Raw genomic sequence first — 23,361 nt, forward strand, 5'->3', positions numbered from 1 at the left:
CTCAACATATTCCAAATAGCTTTATCCTTATTAATACGTTTTATACAACCATTTAGATGCAAGTCCCATACCTGAGGCTATTATATAAACAGTATTATGGTAATATGGCTATATTGTCTCTTCTGAGTATCACAAAATTGTACCAAGCTGACCAGTTCGTAGCTGGATTCTTCACCGATCTTTTATACCTTCTCCAGAACATAAATGTCGTTCGGTTCTCCAATTCTGTGTGTTGGAAGAATTTCCTTTGTCTCTCTATGAAACCCCTCTCTGTCTCAACTGTGGCCTGTTAGGCAGGACATTTCCTTTGGAATTTACGACCCCTTCACACAGGGCCTGGGTGGGGGGAGGTAGGTTGGGGGATGGTGCAAGGGGGAGGGGGTCAACTGTCCTCCCTGTACTCAAAGAGGGCAATGTCATGACATAACCAACATGGCAGCAGCACAGCATGGTAGCAGCACAAAACATGGTACAAACATTATTGGGCACAGACAACAGCACAAAGGGCAAGAAGGTAGAGACAACAATACATCATGCAAAGCAGCCACAACTGTCAGTAAGAGTGTCCATGATTGAGTCTTTGAATGAAGAGACAGATAAAACTCCAGTTTGAGTGTTTGCTGCAGTTTGTTGCAGTTTTCATCAAGGATCTCTCTGTACTTTTCTCCGTTCATCTTTCCCTCGAGCCTGACTAGTCTCCCAGTCCCTGCCGCTGAAAAACATCCCCATAGCATGATGCTGTCAACACCATGCTTCACCGTAGGGATGGTGCCAGGTTTCCTCCAGATGTGAAGCTTGGCATTCAGGCCAAAGAGTTCAATCTTGGTTTCATCAAGCCAGAGAATCTTGTTTCTCATAGTCTGAGAGTCCTTTAGGTGCCTTTTGGCAAACTCCAAGTGGGCTTTCATGTTCCTTTTACTGAAGAGTGGCTTCCGTATGGCCACTCTTCCATAAAGGCCTGATTGGTGTTGTGCTGCAGAGATGGTTGTCCTTCTGGTAGGTTCTCCCATCTCCACAGGGGAAGTCTGGAGCTTTGTCAGAGTGACCATCAGGTTCTTGGTTACCTCCCTGACCAAGGCTCTTCTCCCCTGATTGCTCAGTTTGGCCGGCCAGCCAGCTCTAGGAAGAGTCTTCGTGGTTCTTAACGTCTGCCATTTGAGAATGTTGGAGGCTACTGTGTTCTTGGGGACCTTCAATGCTGCAGAAATGTTTCGGTACCCTTCCCCAGATCTGTGCAACGACACAATCCTGTCTCGGGGCTATATGGACAATTCCTTCAACCTCATGGCTTGGTATTTGCTCTGACATGCACTGTCAACTGTGGGACCTTATATAGACAGGTGTGTACCTTTCAAAATCATGTCCAATCAATTGAATTTACTGCATGTGGACTCCAATCAATGGAAACAGGATGCACCTGAGCTCAACTTCGATTATCATAGCAAAGGGTGTGAATACTTATGTAAATAAGGTATTTATGTTTTTAATACATTTCTAAAAACCTATTTTCACTTTGTCATTATGGGGGTATTGTGTGTAGATTTATGAAGATATTTCGTTATTTAATCCATTTTGGAATAAAACTGTAACGTAACAAAATGTGGAAAAAAGTCTGAAAACTTTCCGAATGCACTGTATCTTCCTCTATCTTGTTTACTAGAAAACATAGAAGCACACCGTTTACCCAGATGTTGATGTTGGGGTGTTGCTGGAAATGATGAGTACGTAGTTGAAACATTTTGAAATTTCCATTTAACCTGTTGGGTCTAGGGGGCAGCATTTGCACGTCTGGATAAAAAAAATGTACCCGATTTAATCTGGTTACTAATCCTACCCAGTAACTAGAATATGCATATACTTATTATATATGGATAGAAAACACTCTAAAGTTTCCAAAACTGTTTGAATGGTGTCTGTGAGTATAACAGAACTCATTTGGCAGGCAAAACCCTGAGACATTTTCTGACAGGAAGTGGATACCTGATGTGTTGTATTGACTTTAAACCTATCCCATTGAAAAACACAGGGGTTTAGGAATATTTTGGCACTTCCTATTGCTTCCACTAGATGTCACCAGCCTTTACAAAGTGTTTTGAGTCTTCTGGAGGGAGATCTGACCGAACAAGAGCCATGGAACGGTGATGTCCCATTAGACACCTGGCGCGCTACTTCATGTTGGGTACCCTCGTTCCAATACGTTATAAAAGACTATGCATTCGTCCACCTTGAATATTATTCATGTTCTGGTTAAAAAGGCCCTAATGATTTATGCTATACAACGTTTGACATGTTTGAACGAACGGAAATATATTTTTTCCCCTCGTTCATGACGAGAAGTCCGGCTGGCTTACATCATGTGCTAACGAGACGGAGATTTTTGGACATAAATGATGAGCTTTTTTGAACAAAACTACATTCGTTATGGACCTGTGATACCTGGAAGTGACATCTGATGAAGAGAATCAAAGGTAATGGATTATTTACATAGTATTTTCGATTTTAGATCTCCCCAACATGACGTCTAGTCTGTATCGCAACGCGTATTTTTCTGGGCACAGTGCTCAGATTATTGCAAAGTGTGATTTCCCAGTAAGGTTATTTTTAAATCTGGCAAGTTGATTGCGTTCAAAAGATGTAAATCTATAATTCTTTAAATGACAATATAATATTTTACCAATGTTTTCTAATTTTAATTATTTAATTTGTGACGCTGACTTGACTGCCGGTTATTGGAGGAAACGATTTCCTCAACATCAATGCCATAGTAAAACGCTGTTTTTGGATATAAATATCAACTTGATAGAACTAAAAATGCATGCATTGTCTAACATAATGTCCTAGGAGTGTCATCTGATGGAGATTGTAAAAGGTTAGTGTATCATTTTAGCTGGTTTTATGGTTTTGGTGACCCTGTCTTTGACTTGACAAAACATTACACACAACTCTTGTAAATGTACTGTCCTAACATACTCTAAATTTATGCTTTCGCCGTAAAACCTTTTTGAAATCGTAAAACGTGGTTAGATTAAGGAGATGTTTATCTTTCAAATGGTGTAACATAGTTGTATTTTTGAAAAATTTGAATTTTGACATTTATTTGGATTCAAATTTGCCGCTCTTGAAATGCACCTGCTGTTGATGGAGTGCACCACGGGTGGCACGCTAGCGTCCCACCTAGCCCCAAGAGGTTTTAAGGGTCGGGTTTCTGAGACTAGCCACTGAGAGCTGTCCGTCCGTTTATCTACAAACAGTAACACCTGACTATAAATAGCCACCAGGGGGGATTCCTGTTGTAACCAAACAGCACCAGAGATTGTGTAATCATTGCTACGCATTAAACATTAAGCAAGCTGCTGCAGAGAGTAGCAGAGCAACAAACCATAATACTGTAGCAAGAGGCACCTATCAACGATCCAGTGATCAAGAGTGATCAAGGAGAGATCAATCTGTTTCCATGGCGTCTGAGCAGCAAACGGGTGATGAGGCCTCTCTCCCCAGGGAAGAGGCTGTGTGCCCGGGCTGTCAGGGATCAGGGCCCCTGGTCCTGCCGTGTGGCCACAGCCTGTGTGAGACCTGCCTGGGGCTGTGTGAGGGTGAGCTGGGCCAGGGGGGCTGTACGGTCTGCTACGGCAGAGACCTGCTGGACTGCGTCCTGAAGAGACTGCTGGATTCCCTGTTCCAAGGGCAGCCGCGGCGGGCCAGGGATGGAGGGGTAGAGGACGGGGGCAGGGAGCTGTGTCCTCTGCATGGGGAGAGGCTGACATTGTATTGTGTGGAGGACAAGGAGATGGTGTGTGTGGAGTGTCAGAGCGAGGAGCACGACGACCACGAGTGTTGTCCCACGGAGCAGGCTGTGCACGACTGCAAGGTGAGAGTGTTGTGACTGACTACCTACACAGATACTCAGAGACGAAAGCGGAATTCAGAGTCCACAAACGCAGAGCTGCAATAGTTCAGTGGCCAATTGTGACATAGCTACAACTGATCCTCGGGGGAAGCACAGCCCAGCCGCACACCATCCCAACACTCCCAAACAACATGGCTCCACGTATATAATCAGAATTCATGTAAATATTACAGTTTTGAAAATATAGCTTGTCCAAAAAAAAGTGGTCTCTTGGCACACTTTATCCCACGTATGAGGTAAGTTTGAGCCCGGGACAGGGTAAGTTAAGCCACCTACACATTTCTGAACTGAGTTAAATATTACCCCTACCTTGTTAAAAACTTGTACATTTTTATTTCCCCAATCACAAGCACTTTAAAAAATATATATTTTTAAGCATATTTGAACTCAGGCTTAACACCTAGCAAACACTTTGAACTTTTGAAAACACTTTAACACGGGCCAGGCCCTGTTGTTACCTCATATACCAGATATAATGCCTTGGATTTTGCCTGGGAAGAAAACACTTCAATTTGTTCAACTTGCCATTGGCTCAACCATTGGCTCAATTTACCACAAGGAAAACATTTTGACTATATTAGCCCACACAGCTCCAAGGATGCACATTCAGGCTAGGTTTAAGACCTCATATTGAAGCTAATAGAGACACCAACTGATGTATAGCACAATCTTATTATTATCTACTTTGGTTTAGATACAAACATCATGAAATCAAGCATTTTTGTATCATTTCCGAGAAACAAGGTTGGCTCAACTTACCCCTCTCTCCCCTACAGTACAACTGATCCGACGTGGTTGTTAGAAACCCTAACCAAGTAGGATGGAGACAAACATATGTGTATGTTGACTTACCCCTGACCTCTCTCTAACAACTGACCTCTGACCCCAGAGGGAGCTGACGTCTGCCCTGAGACCTCTACAGGAGAAGCTGGAGGCTCTGAACACTGTCAAACAGACCTGTGAGGAGTCAGCTGAACACATCAAGGTTAGGAGGGATCAAAAGGCGTCAGATCCATCCTATAGACAGAATGATGGATCATTTCTGGCTTTGAATGGGACTAGCTGTGTGTCACTCCATTGATCAAATATACTTTCATCAGCACTCTGAAATGGTAATAGCACAATAACTGGGATTGATGTTGAAACAGTAGATCCAGTCAAAGTACATTATCATTGATATCAGACAATAGATCCAGTAGAAGTACATTATCATTGATATCAGACAGTAGATCTAGTAGAAGTACATTATCATTAATATCAGACAATAGATCTAGTATAAGTACATTATCATTGATATCAGACAGTAGATCTAGTAGAAGTACATTATCATTAATATCAGACAGTAGATCTAGTAGAAGTACATTATCAGTGATATCAGACAGTAGATCCAGTAGAATACATTATCATTAATATCATTTCCTGAGCTACTCCTAATCCCGCTTGATAAACTGCGAAAGTATTGGTAGAGATGAGGTCACTCGGATTCTGATACTCCCTCCATCTGTATCTCCTTCTTTCATTTCTTCTTTATCCTGTCGTCCCCTATTCCCGTTTACCCCTGCAGAGCCAGGCACAGCAGACTGAGCGCCTGGTGCAGCAGCAGTTTGAGAAGCTGCACCAGTTCCTCCGGGACGAGGAAGCTGCTGTGATCTCTGCTCTGAAGGAAGAGGAGCAGGAGAAGACCCAGAGGATGAGGGACAGGATAGACAGAACAACAGACCAGATCAACTCTCTAGCTGAGGCCATTGAGGTGACGGTGAAGGCCATGGACACAGGTGATGACATATCCTTCCTCAAGGTACGGACTCATCAGAGAACAAGATCACGATATGAAAAGAGGTTGTAATATAAGGATATTATTGTTTGCCTTTCAAGTAAGACGTCATCTTTTCCATTAGAACTTCAAGAGGACCTCTGAGAGGTGGGTGTGTTGCTCTTTCTTTTCCTTCATAGTTGTGCTTCTCAGCACCTCTAATCTAATCTCACCTATAACCCAATCTCACCTATAATCTAATCTCATCTATAACCTAATCTCACCTATAATCTAATCTCACCTATAACCTAATCTCACCTATAACCCTAATCTCACCTATAATCTAATCTCACCTATAACCTAATCTCACCTATAACCCTAATCTGACCGATAATCTAATCTCACCTATAACCTAATCTCACCTATAACCTACTCTCACCTATAATCTAATCTCACCTATAACCTAATCTCACCTATAACCTACTCTCACCTATAATCTAATCTCACCTATAACCTAATCTCACCTACAACCTAATCTCAGCTACAACCAAATCTCACCTATAACCAAATTTCACATGGGCTACCTCTGTCTGTCAGTCACAAGAGATGATACATTTTGTAAACCTGTTGACACATGAACCTTCTTCTGACAGGACTCAGGTGACAGTGCAGGAGCCAGAGGAGGTGGCAGGAGCTCTGCTGGACGTGGCCAAACACCTGGGCTGTCTCAGCTACAGAGTCTGGGAGAAGATGCAGGACGTCATTACATACAGTGAGTAGAGGAAGACCATAACATCACAATACATGTGCAAATAATGTGTTTTGAGTACTGTAGGAATGATTAACTCAATGTACACTGTCTCAATCAATCAATCTCTCTCTCTATTTCTCTCTCTCTTTCCCTCCCTCCCTCCCTCCCTCCCTCCCTCCCTCCCTCCCTCCCTCCCTCCCTCCCTCCCTCCCAGCTCCTGTGACTCTGGACCCCAACACGGCTGATATCTGCCTGTCTCTGTCTGAGGATCTGACCAGCCTGCGGTACACAGAGGAGGAGGAGCGACTCCCTGACAACCCAGAGAGGTTCTGTTACTATGAGTGTGTCCTGGGTTCCGAGGGCTTCAGCTCTGGACGACACACCTGGGACGTGGAGGTGGGGGTGAACAGCGAGTGGGCCGTGGGGGTGGCACGGGAGACGGTCTCGAGGAAGGAGTGGTTCCCCCCGAGCCCAGGTACTGTCTCCTGACATTGTGCCATTGAGCAAGAAACATAACTTCAACAACAACAAAAAAAAGCAGCTCTCCGTCCAGAGGCGCTGCTCTGTGGCTGACCCTGTGCCAATCGTTGTGAATGAGTGTACGTGTGGCGGTTAAATTCTGCAAAAATAAACCTTTTCTCAAATGGACAGTAAAGTATCTATTGGTTTGGCCAGTGTAGGCCGTCGTTGTAAATAAGAATTTGTTCTTAACTGACTTGCCTAGTTAAATAAAGGTTAAATAAATAAAAATATATGTATAATCTATTCTATTCCATTGTATTCTAGAGAGGGGCCTGTGGACCATCTGTTACTATGGAGGTGAATACCGCGCCCGCACGGCCACCGCTACTCCCCTGGTCCTGAAGAGAAGGCCCCAGGAGGTCAGAGTGCAGCTGGACTGGGACAGAGGCAGGGTCATCTTCTCCGACGCCTCAGACAACACCCTCATCTACAAGTTCCAACACAAGTTCACCCAGAGAGTGTTCCCTTACTTCTCCAACACCTGCAAGAGACATCCTCTGAGGATCTCAGCCGGGAAGGTGTCAGTTACAGCGGAGTAGCTTGGTTTATTAATTAAGAGCTGATTTGGTAAACCTATAGTTAGGGACATTAAAAAGCCGTTGCTGCAGAACAGGTAAAAACATTTGCTTTAAAGTGGATGCACCTATGCTGCAGCAAAGGCATTTTGTAAAAGTCACTTTTTTATGCAGCTACGTGACTGCTTTCTGTCTCTCTGGGTTCCAATCTAAATAGATAATTATTGACTCTTTCTCTGGGTTCTAATTTAAATAGATAATTACTGACTCTCTGTGTTCTAATCTCAATAGATAATTACTGACTCTTTCTCTCTCTCTTTGTTCTAATCTCAATAAATAATTACTGACTTGTGCAGCAATGTAAACCTGCACGCTATAAAATACCTTTAGTCTTTAGAGTGTATGAATGCAGGGCTTGAATGACTTCCATAGATTTGCACTAATTTCATTTAACAGTAGCAATGTGGTGCATTATATGGTTTCTTTGATAGGGTACATTATAAAAGGTGTTGGTAACTTTTGATATACACTGTATTGTTTGCATAAAAGGTTTTGCTTGTTTTCCTGTCCCATGCTTTCAGGACAATTTTTGCACAAAAAAATTATTGTAGTTAAGCAGGCCTAAAGTAATGTAACAATGATAAAATGACACATACAACTGTTTTAAAACCTATTTGTTGATTGACAGTGTGATCATTAGGCTGTTCACTTGTCCATAGCTTGCCCATATGAACGAACATAAGACATATAAAGATCTGTTGTGGTTGTGTGACAGTGGTTTTCAGATGTTGTGTCTTTGGCATCATTAAAACTGAAGACATGTTTATCAAATAACTCTCTGTAATTATTATTACGCAATTAAACTGATTCATCGTGTAACTGTAATTAACTAGGAGGTCGGGGCACCAAGGAAAATATTCAGATTACAAAGTTATAATTTTCCTAATATAACTTTCAGATATCATAATATCTGATCTCTGAGTCTTCTGATTTAATGACGTATTCTTTACCTTGGTCAGTCTCATTCCAAACGTCGTAAATTGTTGGTTATCGGCACGAACCCAGTCTTCCCTATGAGTCATCCATACATCAATTGTCTTAAAATCATTTATTTACTAAACTAAATAATTCAATAGAAATGCATAATCAAACAGATAGGGTTACAAAGAAATGATAGGAGAATGTGCCCTAGTCAGATAAACCGGCATGGCGGCTTGTTAGACAAAAGGGGGGTGGGGTCAGCTGAGAAGACACTACAGAGTTGATAAATATTAACAATTGAATTGCTAGGCCTTTCCACATGAACGCTCACTCATTCGGGAACAATTGCAATCAATATATATATTTACGCTCAGTGTGTCGTCGGGATCTTTGTTGGAAAGGTTGTTCTGTTGGAGAGTTCTCTCTCTCTCTCTCTCTCTCTCTCTCTATCTCGGTTAGAATGGATCTTTCAAAGCGACATTCGTTCATGTCGTTATAGGACAGATGTTTCCGGCAGTTGTCGCGTTCAATGGTACCGAATTCCTAGCTGCAGACTAGTAATTAATATCAAAGACTTGTTATTTTTCTGTATCGATAGTCTAATAGTTTAACCACATGGTATGGTTAAAGTTCAGTAGAGGGATGCATGGTCAAACCTATTAGCCAACTCGTAATGGAGTGGAGGCCTGGTCTAGGGAAAGAAACCCTGGGTGGGGGTTTATATACTGAACATAGAAAAGGCTGTCACATGACACCAGGTCCTGTCTGTGTCGCTGGGGCGTGCCGATGACTTAGTTAAGACTCCAAAGGGAATTGGAGTTTCCTTCATTAACAGTCCAAAATCACATTGCACAATATCACAAACAGTTCTATCCTTATTCATTCATTTTATACAACCATTTAGATGTAAGTCTCATAGCTGAGGCTAGTATATAAACATTATTATGGTAATATGGCCGTATTGTCTCTCATGAGTTTCACAAAATTGTACCAAACGGACCAGTTCGTAGCTGGATTCTTCACCGATCGTTTATACCTTCTCCAGAACATAAATGTCGTTCGGTTCTCCAATTCTGTGAGGTGGAAGAATCCTTTGTTTCTCCATGAAAACACTGTCTCTTTATACTGTGGCCATGAGGTGGGACATTTTCTTAGGAATTTACGACCCCTTCTGACCACAGCAGCCTGGGTGTAGGAGACAGAGGGAGATGGTGAAGAAGTGCAGGGGGAGGTGCAGGGGGTCAACTGTGCTCGCTGTACCCAAAGAGGGCAACGTCATGACACAGAGCAGAGTGAGGGAGGGTGTGTAACCTTCCAGAGCAGAGTGATGGAGGGTGTGTAACCTTTCAGAGCAGAGTGAGGGAGGGTGTGTAACCTTCCAGAGCAGAGTGAGGGAGGGTGTGTAACCTTCCAGAGCAGAGTGAGGGAGAGTGTGTAACCTTTCAGAGCAGAGTGAGGGAGGGTGTGTAACCTTTCAGAGCAGAGTGAGGGAGGGTGTGTAACCTTTCAGAGCAGAGTGATGGAGGGTGTGTAACCTTCCATAGCAGAGTGAGGGAGGGTGTGTAACCTTTCAGAGCAGAGTGAGGGAGTGTGTGTAACCTTTCAGAGCAAAGTGAGGGAGGGTGTGTAACCATCCAGAGCAGAGTGAGGGAGGGTGTGTAACCTTCCAGAGCAGAGTGAGGGAGCGTGTGACCTTTCAGAGCAGAGCAGAGTGAGGGAGGGTGTGTAACCTTTCAGAGCAGAGTGAGGGAGGGTGTGTAACCTTTCAGAGCAGAGTGAGGGAGAGTGTGTAACCTTTCAGAGCAGAGTGAGGGAGAATAACCTTTCAGATCAGAGTGAGGGAGCGTAACCTTTCAGAGCAGAGTGAGGGAGCGTAACCTTTCAGAGCAGAGTGAGGGAGCGTGTGTAACCTTTCAGAGCAGAGTGAGGGAGCGTGTGTAACCTTTCAGAGCAGAGTGAGGGAGAGTGTGTAACCTTTTAGAGCAGAGTGAGGGAGGGTGTGTAACCTTTCAGAGCAGAGTGAGGGAGGGTAACCTTTCAGATCAGAGTGAGGGAGCGTGTGTAACCTTTCAGATCAGAGTGAGGGAGCGTGTGTAACCTTTCAGAGCAGAGTGAGGGAGCGTAACCTTTCAGATCACAAGTACCATACCCCAGCTGTTACACAACACATTATAATCCTGGGATGACATGGCACCTGTTTCTGTCTGTCTGTCTGTGTGTGTATGTGTGTGTGTGTGTGTGTGTGTGTGTGTGTGTGTGTGTGTGTGTGTGTGTGTGTGTGTGTGTGTGTGTGTGTGTGTGTGTGTGTGTGTCAGACCAGAGCACCTACGTCACGTGACTCCTTACAGAGGGAAGTGGATCCTCCAGCCATCCAGAGTAGAGGCTCGTTGGCACACAGTCATGTTCGTACCCTTTCACACACACACACACACACACACACACACACACACACACACACACACACACACACACACACACACACACACACACACACACACACACACACACACACAGGCATGCACACAGTAACACACACACAGTCACACACACACACGCACACGCACACACACACACACGCACACACACACACACACACACACACACACACAGGCATGCACACAGTAACACACACACAGTCACACACACACACGCACACGCACACACACAGGCACGCACACACAGGCATGCACACAGTAACACACATGCACATGCGCACGCACACGCACACACAGGCACGCACACACAGGCACGCACACACAGGCACGCACACACAAGCATGCACACACAAGCATGCACACAGTAACACACACACAGTCACACACACACACACATGTACACATACAGTCACACGCACACAGACACACACACAGACACACACACAGACAGACACACACACTCAGATGAGTTAACCTGTTAGGGCTAGGGGGCAGTATTGACACGGCCGGATAAAAAACGTACCCGATTTAATCTGGTTACTACTCCTGCCCAGTAACTAGAATATGCAGTTAGATTAACGAGAGTCTTGTCTTTAAAATGGTGCAAAATAGTAATATGTTTGAAAAATTGAAGTTTTTGCATTTTTGAGGAATTTGAATAACGCGCCACGGGATTACACTGGCTGTTGAGTAGGTGGGACGCAAGCGTCCCACCTAGCCCATAGAGGTTAAATCTATTTGGCTAAAGTGTAGGTAAACTTCAGACTTCAACTGTAGATCCGATATGACTCTGCACAAATCTCGTCGGTCTGTTACATGTCTCTCTGTTGTTTGTAACATCTCCATTGGTACATAGTTAACCTCTCTAGGGTAGGTGGCACCAAATCGTCCCACCTACGTAACAGCCAGTGTAATCCAGTGGCGCGTTATTCAAAAACCTCAAAAATGCAAAAACTTCAATTTTTCAAACATATTACTATTTTACACCATTTTAAAGACAAGACTCTCGTTAATCTAACCACACTGTCCGATTTCAAAAAGGCTTTACAACGAAAGCAAAACATTAGATTATATCAGCAGAGTACCCAGCCAGAAATAATCAGACACCCATTTTTCAAGCTAGCATATAATGTCACATAAACCCAAACCACAGCTAAATGCAGCACTAACCTTTGATGATCTTCATCAGATGACAACCCTAGGACATTATGTTATACAATACATGCATGTTTTGTTCAATCAAGTTCATATTTATATCAAAAACCAGCTTTTTACATTAGCATGTGACTAGCATGTGAATAGCATTCCCACCGAACACTGCCGGTGAATTTACTAAATTACTCACGATAAACGTTCACAAAAAGCATAACAATTATTTTAATAATTATAGATAGAGAACTCCTCTATGCACTCGATATGTCCGATTTTAAAATAGCTTTTCGGTGAAAGCAAATTTTGCAATATTCTCAGTAGATAGCCCGGCATCACAGGGCTAGCTATTTAGACACCCACCAAGTTTAGCCCTGACCAAAGTCAGATTTACTATTAGAAAAGTTTGATTACCTTTGGTGTTCTTCGTCAGAATGCACTCCCAGGACTGCTACTTCAATAACAAATGTTGGTTTGGTTCAAAATAATCCATAGTTATATCCAAACAGCGGCGTTTTGTTTGTGCGTTCAAGACACTATCCGAAAGGGTAAATAAGGGTGACGAGCATTGCGCAATTCGTGACAAAAAAATTCTAAATATTCCATTACCGTACTTCGAAGCATGTCAACCGCTGTTTAAAATCAATTTTTATGCCATTTTTCTCATTAAAAAAAGCGATAATATTCCGACCGGGAATCTGCGTTTAGGTAAACAGACGAAAGAAAATAAAGCATTCGGTCGACTCGGGCACGCGCCTAAGCCCATAGTACTCTTATCGGCCACTTGCCAAAAGCGATAATGTGTTTCAGCCAGAGGCTGCCTCGATATCGTTCAGCTTTTTCCCGGGCTCTGAGAGCCTATGGGAGGCGTAGGAAGTGTCACGTTAGAGCAAAGATCCTCAGTCTTCAATAAAAAGAGCCAAGATGAAACACAACTTCTCAGACAGGCCACTTCCTGCATGGAATCTTCTCAGGTTTTGGCCTGCCATATGAGTTCTGTTATACTCACAGACACCATTCAAACAGTTTTAGAAACTTTAGGGTGTTTTCTATCCAAAGCCAGATTAAATCGGGTACGTTTTTTACCCGGGTGTGTCAATACTGCCCCCTAGCCCTAACAGGTTAAACTCAGTTTTTCACAATTCCTGACATTTAATCCTAGTAAAAATTCCCTGTCTTAGGTCAGTTAGGATCACCACTTTATTTCAAGAATGTGAAATGTCAGAATAATAGTAGAGAGAATGATTTAAGCTTTTATTTCTTTCATCACATTCCCAGTGGGTCAGAAGTTCACATACACTCAATTAGTATTTGGTAGCATTGCCTTTAAATTGTTTAACTTGGGTCAAATGTTTCGGGTAGCCTTCCACAAGCTTCCCACAATAAGTTGGGTGAATTTTGGCCCATTCCTCCTGACAGAGCTGGTGTAACTGAGTCAGGTTTGTAGGCCTCCTTGCTCGCACACGCTTTTTCAGTTCTGCCCACAAATTGTCTAAAGGATGGAGGTCAGGGCTTTGTGACAGCCACTCCAATACCTTGACTTTGTTGTCCTTAAGTCATTTTGCCACAACTTTGGAAGTATGCTTGGGGTCATTGTCCATTTGGAAGACCCATTTGCGACCAAGCTTTAACTTCCTGACTGACGTCTTGAGATGTTGCTTCAATATATTCACGTAATTTTCTCCCTCATGATGCCATCTATCTTGTGAAGTACACCAGTTCCTCCTGCAGCAAAGCACCCCCACAACATGATGCTGTCACCCTCATGCTTCACGGTTGGGATGGTGTTCTTCGGCTTGCAAGCCTCCCCCCTTTTCCTCCAAACATAATGATGGCCATTATGGCCAAACAGTTCTATTTTTGTTTCATCAGAACAGAGGACATTTCTCCAAAAAGTACGATCTTTGTCCCCATGTGCAGTTGCAAACCGTAGTCTGGCTTTTTTATGGTGGTTTTGGAGCAGTGGCTGCTTCCTGGCTGAACTGCCTTTCAGGTTATGTAGATATAGGACTCGTTTTACTGTGGATATAGATACTTTTGAACCTGTTTCCTCCAGCATCTTCACAAGGTCCTTTGCTGTTGTAAGTTCATCTTTAGGAGACAGAACACGTCTCCTTCCTGAGTGGTATGACAGCTGCGTGGTCCCATGGTGTTTATACTTGCGTACTATTGTTTGTACAGATGAACTTGGTACCTTCAGGCGTTTGGAAATTTCTCCAAAGGATGAACCAGACTTGTGGAGGTCTACAATTTTTTTCTGAGGTCTTGGCTGATTTCTTTTGATTTTCCCATGATGTCAAGCAAAGAGGCACTTGGTTTGAAGGTAGGCCTTGAAATACATCCACAGGTACACATCCAATTGACTCAAATGATGTCAATTAGCCTATCAGAAGCTTCTAAAGTCATGACATCATTTTCTGTAATTTTCCAAGCAGTTTAAAGGCACAGTCAACTTAGTGTATGTAAACTTCTGATCCACTGGAATTGTGATACAGTGAATTATAAGTGAAATAATCTGTCTGTAAACAATTGTTGGAAAAATTATTTATGTCATGCACAAAGTAGATGTCCTAACCGACTTGCCAAAACTATAGTTTGTTAACAAGACATTTGTGGAGTGGTTGAAAAACGACTTTTAATGACTCCAACCTGTGTATGTAAACTTCCGACTTCAGCTGTATATAAGACATGTTATGACATTGTCATTACAAATATAAACCAATTACACTTTTCCCCTCAAACTTTATTCAGGACATGCTTACATTAGCTTTCGGGACACAAATCATATTACCATTGGACACAGAAACAGTACAAAAAGACTTAATAGACCACTTCATTTGCCTTTTTTATATGACCACTTAACGAATGCAAACAACCTTTCTAAAGACTGACTGAGTATACCGAGGTACAACACTGTTGAACAAGAGACTTGAACAAGAACAACGTTAATGTTGTTGGTCTATTTGGGCGACAAAAAAAATGACCACTTTCTCAACCGGACCATGTAAAAGTACAAACATGAAGTCTACAAAAGAGAAAGGAAATGGTAGAAAATGAAATAAAATCATTACAAATAAGAGTCAGGTTTTAAAAAGCTAAAGACTTTTAAAACCACTGTTTATTGTTCACAGCTCCACGTATCCCTGTGTAGCTTGGCTACAAAGTGGGTGTTCAATACCCTGGAATCCTGACTGCTATGCTCTGTTTCACCAAGTCAGTGGGGTATTCAGTCTGGCTTAACCAGGCTAGGGTTTCAAAGCACCAGATGTTTTGTCTTTGTGTACAAAAATATAAAAGTCATACGATGACAGCGGAAAATGGCTGTGCTATAAAGACAAAAACACAGATCCAGTATAAAGATGATATGGGCTTCCCTGTAACTCCTATATGGACATGAAGGATTGGTGAAGTTTCTATTCTGACTGACTGACTAGAAGGATTGGTGAAGTTCCTATTCTCACTGACTGACTAGAAGGATTGGTGAAGTTCCTATTCTGACTGACTGACTAGAAGGATTGGTGAAGTTCCTATTCTGACTGACTGAATAGAAGGATTGGTGAAGTTCCTATTCTGACTGACTGACTAGAAGGATTGGTGAAGTTCCTATTCTGACTGACTGACTAGAAGGATTGGTGAAGTTCTTATTCTGACTGACTAGGATTGGTGAAGTTCCTATTCTGACTGACTGAATAGAAGGATTGGTGAAATTCCTATTCTGACTGACTGAATAGAAGGATTGGTGAAGTTCCTATTCTGACTGACTAGAAGGATTGGTGAAGTTCCTATTCTGACTGACTAGAAGGATTGGTGAAGTTCCTATTCTGACTGACTAGAAGGATTGGTGAAGTTCCTATTCTGACTGACTAGAAGGATTGGTGAAGTTCCTATTCTGACTGACTAGAAGGATTGGTGAAGTTCCTATTCTGACTGACTAGAAGGATTGGTGAAGTTCCTATTCTGACTGACTAGAAGGATTGGTGAAGTTCCTATTCTGACTGACTAGAAGGATTGGTGAAGTTCCTATTCTGACTGACTAGAAGGATTGGTGAAGTTCCTATTCTGACTGACTAGAAGGATTGGTGAAGTTCCTATTCTGACTGACTAGAAGGATTGGTGAAGTTCCTATTCTGACTGACTGAATAGAAGGATTGGTGAAGTTCCTATTCTGACTGACTGAATAGAAGGATTGGTGAAGTTCCTATTCTGACTGACTGAATAGAAGGATTGGTGAAGTTCCTATTCTGACTGACTGAATAGAAGGATTGGTGAAGTTCCTATTCTGACTGACTGAATAGAAGGATTGGTGAAGTTCCTATTCTGACTGACTGACTAGAAGGATTGGTGAAGTTCCTATTCTGACTGACTGAATAGAAGGATTGGTGAAGTTCCTATTCTGACTGACTGACTAGAAGGATTGGTGAAGTTCCTATTCTGACTGACTGACTAGAAGGATTGGTGAAGTTCCTATTCTGACTGACTGAATAGAAGGATTGGTGAAGTTCCTATTCTGACTGACTGAATAGAAGGATTGGTGAAGTTCTTAATCTGACTGACTGAATAGAAGGATTGGTGAAGTTCTTATTCTGACTGACTGAATAGAAGGATTGGTGAAGTTCCTATTCTGACTGACTGAATAGAAGGATTGGTGAAGTTCCTATTCTGACTGACTGAATAGAAGGATTGGTGAAGTTCTTATTCTGACTGACTGACTAGAAGGATTGGTGAAGTTCCTATTCTGACTGACTGACTATACCATGGAAGCAAAGTTAGCGCACTTGCACTGGGATAAAACATCATAATAATAGAAAGACAAGTGTGACTAGAGGACTGTCCCTACAGTCTGTTCACAGTAACAGTAATACACACTTCTTTTCCTTGTATTTGTAATGAGTAACGATGAAGAGGAAAAGTCATGCATAACAGTAAGACAGGGTAAGATGAAGCCTAAATAGACTACAGCCATGACTAAATAACAGCAGAGAGAGACAACAAGTTCGCGTTAGTCTGAAATGGAACACTATTCCCTAGATAGTGCACTACTTTTGTCCACTATCTAGGGAATAGAGTTCCATGTTGGACTCACCTACAGAGTTTCTAAGAAGCACTGAAGCGAAAGCAGAAGCAGGGATCACTACGACGAGAGAGAGCTGAGAGGCATTCTGTGGTCTAAAGAGAACTACTTTCATCTAGGACTCATTTATCACCATGTTAGTAAAGCTATAGTGAAGCTGAGGAGATGAGAGAGAGACGGTTATCTGAGGAGACAGAGACTGTTGAAGGTGCATGCTATGGAGATCTGACAGGGACAGTTGACTATTGATGGGTGACGAGATAAATTGATTGAGGAATTGATCACATTATTGATAAAGGATAACAGATTAAAGTACTATGTTGGTGGGTTTTACCAGTTGGTGTGTCTACCATAGAAATAGAATGACTGGTAACTACTAGTGGTAAATGTAGTTCTATGCTGTATACTGTTTTACAGTTGTATCTGAGAAGAAGACTGCATGTTCAGGTTTCACTGTTGAGTTGAGTTCTGGAAGCCAGGTGAGATTGGTTTTGATTGATGTAGTTGGTTGTTGCTACAGTAGTTGATTTATCTTTCTCCCTACAGCAGACGCGAGGAGCAAGGAGCTCCCAGGTTCACGACAGGGAGGTGATATTGGAGCGGCCACCGGGTGGCGCCACGATCCTCTGTGCTGAGCGTCGTGGGATGTGATCGTCAATCTGAGTTCCTGTATCGGAGAACAAGAACAAAGATCCGTTACAAACAATTGAGTACATTTTGGGTTCTGATAGGGGTAAGGCAGTATAACTAGGATTTGAAATAACCATTGTACAGCTTCCCAAATCCCTGACCTTAGATGTAACTACAGCTATACTGTAGCTATGGCTATAATTGGTCCTGTGTGTTTCAACAGAGACAGTAAACAGAGCTAGAAGTTAGACTGTAATAAGACTGACAGGATAGACAGGACTCCCAATTAGAAAGATGATTGGCTGAAACAAGGGAATGGGAGTGAGATGGTCAGTGAGAGGGAAGGAGGGAGGGAGGAAGACGGAGAGCGTGGAAGAGAGGGAGATGGGGGAGAGAGAGTGAGAAGGGAGAGAGAGATTGGGATGCTTATAGACAGACACTGAAAGAAAAGGAAGGACAAAGAAATAATACAACCCTGACATCAAGACAGAAGGAGACGTGCAGTTTCCTGTCTGGTACTTCCAGACAGTGAAAGAGATTTGATCTTAATGAGAATAACCCTGTATAAATAAAGGTTCAATTAAAAAAGTGAGGAGAAACATCCACACCCAGTAAAGAGTAGACGAAGCTTACCCATACCGGATAGGGTGAAACCAGACTGGTGCAGGTTCCTGGTGGGGCCGAGGGGGCCCTTCCCTGGGCACTGGGGCCCCCTGCTGGAGGGAGTGGCCGGCACTGACTTAGTCATGCTGATGACATCATGGACCGGTCCATCATAGTTCCCTCGGGGGACGCCACGGGCATCAGCCATCTGAAGAGGGAGGAGAATATCATGTAAAGGATAATGTAGATCGTCAGCCATCTGGAGAGGGAGGAGAATATCATATAAAGGATAATGTAGATCGGCCATCTGGAGAGAATGTCATGTAAAGGATAATGTAAATCATCAACCATCTGGAGAGGGAGGATAATATCATGTAAAGGATCATTTAAAGCAGCCGCCATCTGGAGAGATTATCATGTAAAGGATAATGTAGAACTGTCACGGTTTTCATCGTGTTGCGGAAAAGACCAACATGCAGCGGGATTGTGGACACTCATGTTTATTACTGATAAAAACATGTAAGGTATCCACTTGAGAAAAAAAACAAAAAAAAAACAATACTCACAACGGCAACAGTGTGGCAGGCTCAAACAAACGCAGTGCACACAACAATCTCCCACAAAAGACACATACAAACACACCCTAATATATGGGACTCTCAATCAAAGGCAAATGGACAACACCTGCCTTCAGTTGAGAGTCCCAACCCCAATTGACCACACATAGACATACAACAGCTAGATCAATCATAGACATACATAACAAGGAACAGTGCCCAAAAACCCCGGAATACACAAATCAAATCCCCTACAACAAACACACCACCCCGAATCACATAAAACGAATACCCTCTGCCACGTCCTGACCAAACTACAATAACAATTAACCCTTATACTGGCCAGGACGTGACAAGAACATCAGCAATCTGGAGAGAATGTCATGTAAAGGATAATGTAAATCACCAGCCATCTGGAGAGGGAGGAGAATATCATGTTAAGGATAATGTAGATCATCAGCCATCTGGAGAGAATGTCATGTAAAGGATAATGTAGATCGTCAGCCATCTGAAGAGAATGTCATGTAAAGGATAATGTAATTAAGAGGATAATGTAGCCTTCATCAGAAAACATTTGGTCACTTGTTAAAAAGTGATTTACTGTACAATATGCAGTAAGTAAAAGGTGGGAAGAGAGTTATGCCACATTTGTCAAAGCACAAGTTACGATGGACTTTTATACTATCACACTCTGTTACTCTGCGTAGCCATTAGCCCTTAGCCCTTAGCCATTAGCCGTTAGCCATTAGCCTTTAGCGTTTAAATTGCTACAAGTGCACTTCAAAAGCACAGTTTCTTTAAAACCTAATGTGGTAGAGTTTCAGGCCTCTGTCTGTAAAGTTTACCTCTTGCTTTAGGTGACTTCTGCAACAGAATAATGACAGGGTCATTTAGGGATGGATTGTTCTTGTTCCTCTTTAGCTCTCAGTTCTTACCCTTCACTGGTTCTCTGATTTTATCTCTTACTCTGCTGCAGGCTTTGAGAAATGATACAACTGAATGGTGGCAAAAGCTGTAAGACAATGAAATGTCCCTCTTGCTTCAAGTGAGATCTGCAACACGATAATGACAAGGACATTTAACACCCCTACTGCTCCTCTATCTGGACAGAACATCTTTCTCCTCATTAGCCCATTCAATTCCCAACCTGTCCACATTACATCATGGCCACCTAATCAATTTTCTCATCAGCTCTTACCCTGCTGTGCTTTTACCCTGCTAGCATTAGCCGCTATCTCCTACCCTGCTGTACTTTTACCCTGCAAGCATTACCTTGCTTACCCTGGTTAGCCTTCACCTCTATTCTCTTACCCTGCTAGCCCTTGCCCCCTAGCTCTTACCCTGGTTTGCCTTCACCTCTCTTCTCTTACCCTATTGGTTGTTAGCCCCTAGCTCTTAACCTGGTTAGCCTTATATCTATTATCTTACCATGCTAGCCCTTAGCCCCTAGCTCTTACCCTGATTAGCCATCACCTCTCTTCTCCTACCCTGCTAGCCCTTAGCCCCTAGCTCTTACCCTGGTTAGCCATAACCTCTCTTCTCTTACCCTGTTGGTTGTTAGCCCCTAGCTCTTAACCTGGTTAGCCTTATATCTATACTCTTACCCTGCTAGCCCTTAGCCCCAAGCTCTTATACTGGAGAGCCTTATTCTCTCTTCTCTTACCCTGCTGGCCCTTACCCGCTAGCTATTACCCCGGTTAGCCTTCATCTCTCTTCTCTTACCCTGCTAGCCCTTAGCCGCTAGCTCTTACCCCGGTTACCCTCCACCTCTATTTTCCTACCCTGCTGGTTGTTAGCCCCTAGCTCTGACCCTGGTTAGCCTTCATCTTTCTTCTCTTACCTTGCTGCGTGCTTTGATCCTCTTGTAGATGTAGTCAGGGTAAGCTTTCCTGGGTACAAAGCGTCCAGAGCCCTCTGTGACGTTCAGCTTGCCCCCCTCCAGGACGATCTTCCCCTGGCTGATCACCACCACCGGGGCTCCCCGCACCTCCATGCCCTCAAAGATGTTTATCTCCACTGTCTGGAAACACACGCAAGGACAGAATAATGAACATCCAGCTCAGACATGATATCATCATCATCACAGACGGACAAAACTCCTTCCTGACAGACAGACAGACAGACAGACAGACAAAACTCTTTCCTGACAGACAGACAGACAGACAGACAGACAGACAGACAGACAGACAGACAGACAGACAGACAGACAGACAGACAGACAGACAGACAGACAGACAGACAGACAGACAGACAGACACATTGGAGGATTGTCTGAATTATGTCTGGAGGTTGACTGTGAAAGAGAGTAGTGTGTGTGTGTGTGTGTGTGTGTGTGTGTGTGTGTGTGTGTGTGTGTGTGTGTGTGTGTGTGTGTGTGTGTGTGTGTGTGTGTGTGTGTGTGTACCAGTGCGTGGGTCGTGGCTGAGATGGTCTTGGTCTCCTTGGGGTTCCAGATCACAATGTCTGCGTCTGACCCCACAGCAATCCTTCCTTTACGAGGATACAGGTTGAACAGCTTGGCAGCGTTGGTGCTCGTCACCGCAACAAACTCATTCTCATCCATCTTGCCTGTCGCCTGGGGAATACAGAACAAAACATCCTCTTCACCATCAGGAAAGAGCTGTCTTTTATACAACAATGCAAAGACGTTACTGTTAAAGACATATCGCATCATTGTGAAAATCAGTGAAGAAGAAGGAGAAGAATAGGAAGAATAAGAAGAAGAAGGAAAAGAAGAAGAAGTAACAACAACAACAACAACAACAGAAACAGGTGTGTCCTACGGTGGTCTAGCTGTCTAAACTGCTGCCTCCTGATCATATATAGAGCTGCAGCATGGCTTTGAATCAGGCCAACTGCAAAAACTCTTTATTTCCCACTGTAAAGCATACAACGCTAAAAAATAAACCTTTAAAAACGAAACAACAAAAGATTACATACCACAGCCTTCTCCCAGACGATGGCTAGCCTCTCCTCGATGCCGTTAGTTCCTTCAGGGATGAGGGTGAAGTTGTCTTTCCCAACAGCCTTCTGGGCCGTCGAGAAGGTGCTGTGGCCACTGGCCGTCACCTGAAGGTCTCCACTGTGGACCAAGAGAACAGGACAGTCAGACCACTGTGGACCAAGACAACAGGACAGTTAGACCACTGTGGACCAAGACAACAGGACAGTCAGACCACTGTGGACCAAGAGAACAGGACAGTTAGACCACTGTGGACCAAGACAACAGGACAGTCAGACCACTGTGGACCAAGAGAACAGGACAGTCGGACCACTGTGGACCAAGAGAACAGGACAGTTAGACCACTGTGGACCAAGAGAACAGGACAGTCAGACCACTGTGGACCAAGAGAACAGTACAGTCAGACCACTGTGGACCAAGAGAACAGGACAGTTAGACCACTGTGGACCAAGAAAACAGGACAGTCAGACCACTGTGGACCAAGAGAACAGGACAGTCAGACCACTGTGGACCAAGAGAACAGGACAGTCAGACCACTGTGGAACAAGAGAACAGGACAGTCAGACCATGGGGACCAAGAGAACAGGACAGTTAGACCACTGTGGACCAAGAAAACAGGACAGTCAGACCACTGTGGACCAAGAGAACAGGACAGTCAGACCACTGTGGACCAAGAGAACAGGACAGTCAGACCACTGTGGACCAAGAGAACAGGACAGTCAGACCACTGTGGACCAAGACAACAGGACAGTCAGACCACTGTGGACCAAGACAACAGGACAGTCAGACCACTGTGGACCAAGACAACAGGACAGTCAGACCACTGTGGACCAAGAAAACAGGACAGTCAGACCACAGCACTGTGAGTCACCATCAGGGATGACTGAGAGAACAACACAGTGAGTCACCATAAGGGATGACTAAGAGAACAACACAGTGAGTCACCATAAGGGATGACTAAGAGAACAACACAGTGAGTCACCATAAGGGATGACTAAGAGAACAACACAGTGAGTCACCATCAGGGATGACTGAGAGAACAACACAGTGCGTCACCATCAGGGATGACTGAGAGAACAACACAGTGCGTCACCATCAGGGATGACTGAGAGAACAACACAGTGAGTCACCATCAGGGAGGACTGAGACCACAGAAGCTGATTCACTAATTAATAATCTGTTTTCTGGTTGTTTTAGGGTGAATCCACTTTTTCTTTGTTGAACAGTGTCCGTGAGAGCTTTCAACAGTTTCCGTGAGAGCTTGGAACAGTGTCCGTGAGAGCTTGGAACAGTGTCCGTGAGAGTTTTCAACGGTGTCCATGAGAGCTTGGAACAGTGTCCGTGAGAGCTTTCAACGGTGTCCGTGAGAGCTTGGAACAGTGTCCGTGAGAGCTTTCAACGGTGTCCGTGAGAGCTTTCAACGGTGTCCGTGAGAGCTTTCAACAGTGTCCGTAAGAGCTTGGAACTGTGTCCGTGAGAGCTTTCAACGGTGTCCGTGAGAGCTTTCAACGGTGTCCTTAAGAGC

At 43.6% G+C, this 23,361-nt stretch overlaps 2 protein-coding genes across 4 annotated transcripts in view; one reads left to right on the forward strand and one right to left on the reverse strand.

The window, feature by feature from the left end:
• The first annotated feature begins 3,328 nt into the window (after positions 1-3,328).
• Positions 3,329-8,276, forward strand: LOC106592071 (E3 ubiquitin-protein ligase TRIM39). Its single transcript, XM_045687550.1, has 7 exons — positions 3,329-3,868; positions 4,797-4,892; positions 5,472-5,705; positions 5,806-5,828; positions 6,314-6,432; positions 6,626-6,886; positions 7,198-8,276. Exons 1-7 carry the CDS (start codon positions 3,455-3,457, stop codon positions 7,470-7,472), a joined length of 1,422 nt encoding a protein of 473 aa, XP_045543506.1. The 5' UTR covers positions 3,329-3,454; the 3' UTR covers positions 7,473-8,276.
• Positions 8,277-14,735: 6,459 nt separating this feature from the next.
• Positions 14,736-23,361, reverse strand: part of LOC106592070 (dihydropyrimidinase-related protein 2) — a 53,403-nt gene continuing 44,777 nt past the window's right edge. For 2 of the 3 annotated variants that reach the window (XM_045687561.1, XM_045687560.1), the window contains exons 10-14: positions 21,815-21,956; positions 21,279-21,449; positions 20,715-20,894; positions 18,354-18,525; positions 14,736-17,751 (exon numbers count right to left, since the gene is read on the reverse strand). In XM_045687561.1, the coding sequence (XP_045543517.1) occupies positions 17,660-17,751; positions 18,354-18,525; positions 20,715-20,894; positions 21,279-21,449; positions 21,815-21,956 (757 nt within the window). In that variant the 3' untranslated portion in view covers positions 14,736-17,659. Of the gene's footprint in view, positions 17,752-18,347; positions 18,526-20,714; positions 20,895-21,278; positions 21,450-21,814; positions 21,957-23,361 lie in introns of all 3 variants that reach the window. The other variant, XM_045687556.1, reaches the window with a different exon arrangement.

This window comes from Salmo salar, chromosome ssa01, assembly GCF_905237065.1.
Source record: "Salmo salar chromosome ssa01, Ssal_v3.1, whole genome shotgun sequence".
Classification (NCBI taxonomy): domain Eukaryota; kingdom Metazoa; phylum Chordata; class Actinopteri; order Salmoniformes; family Salmonidae; genus Salmo; species Salmo salar.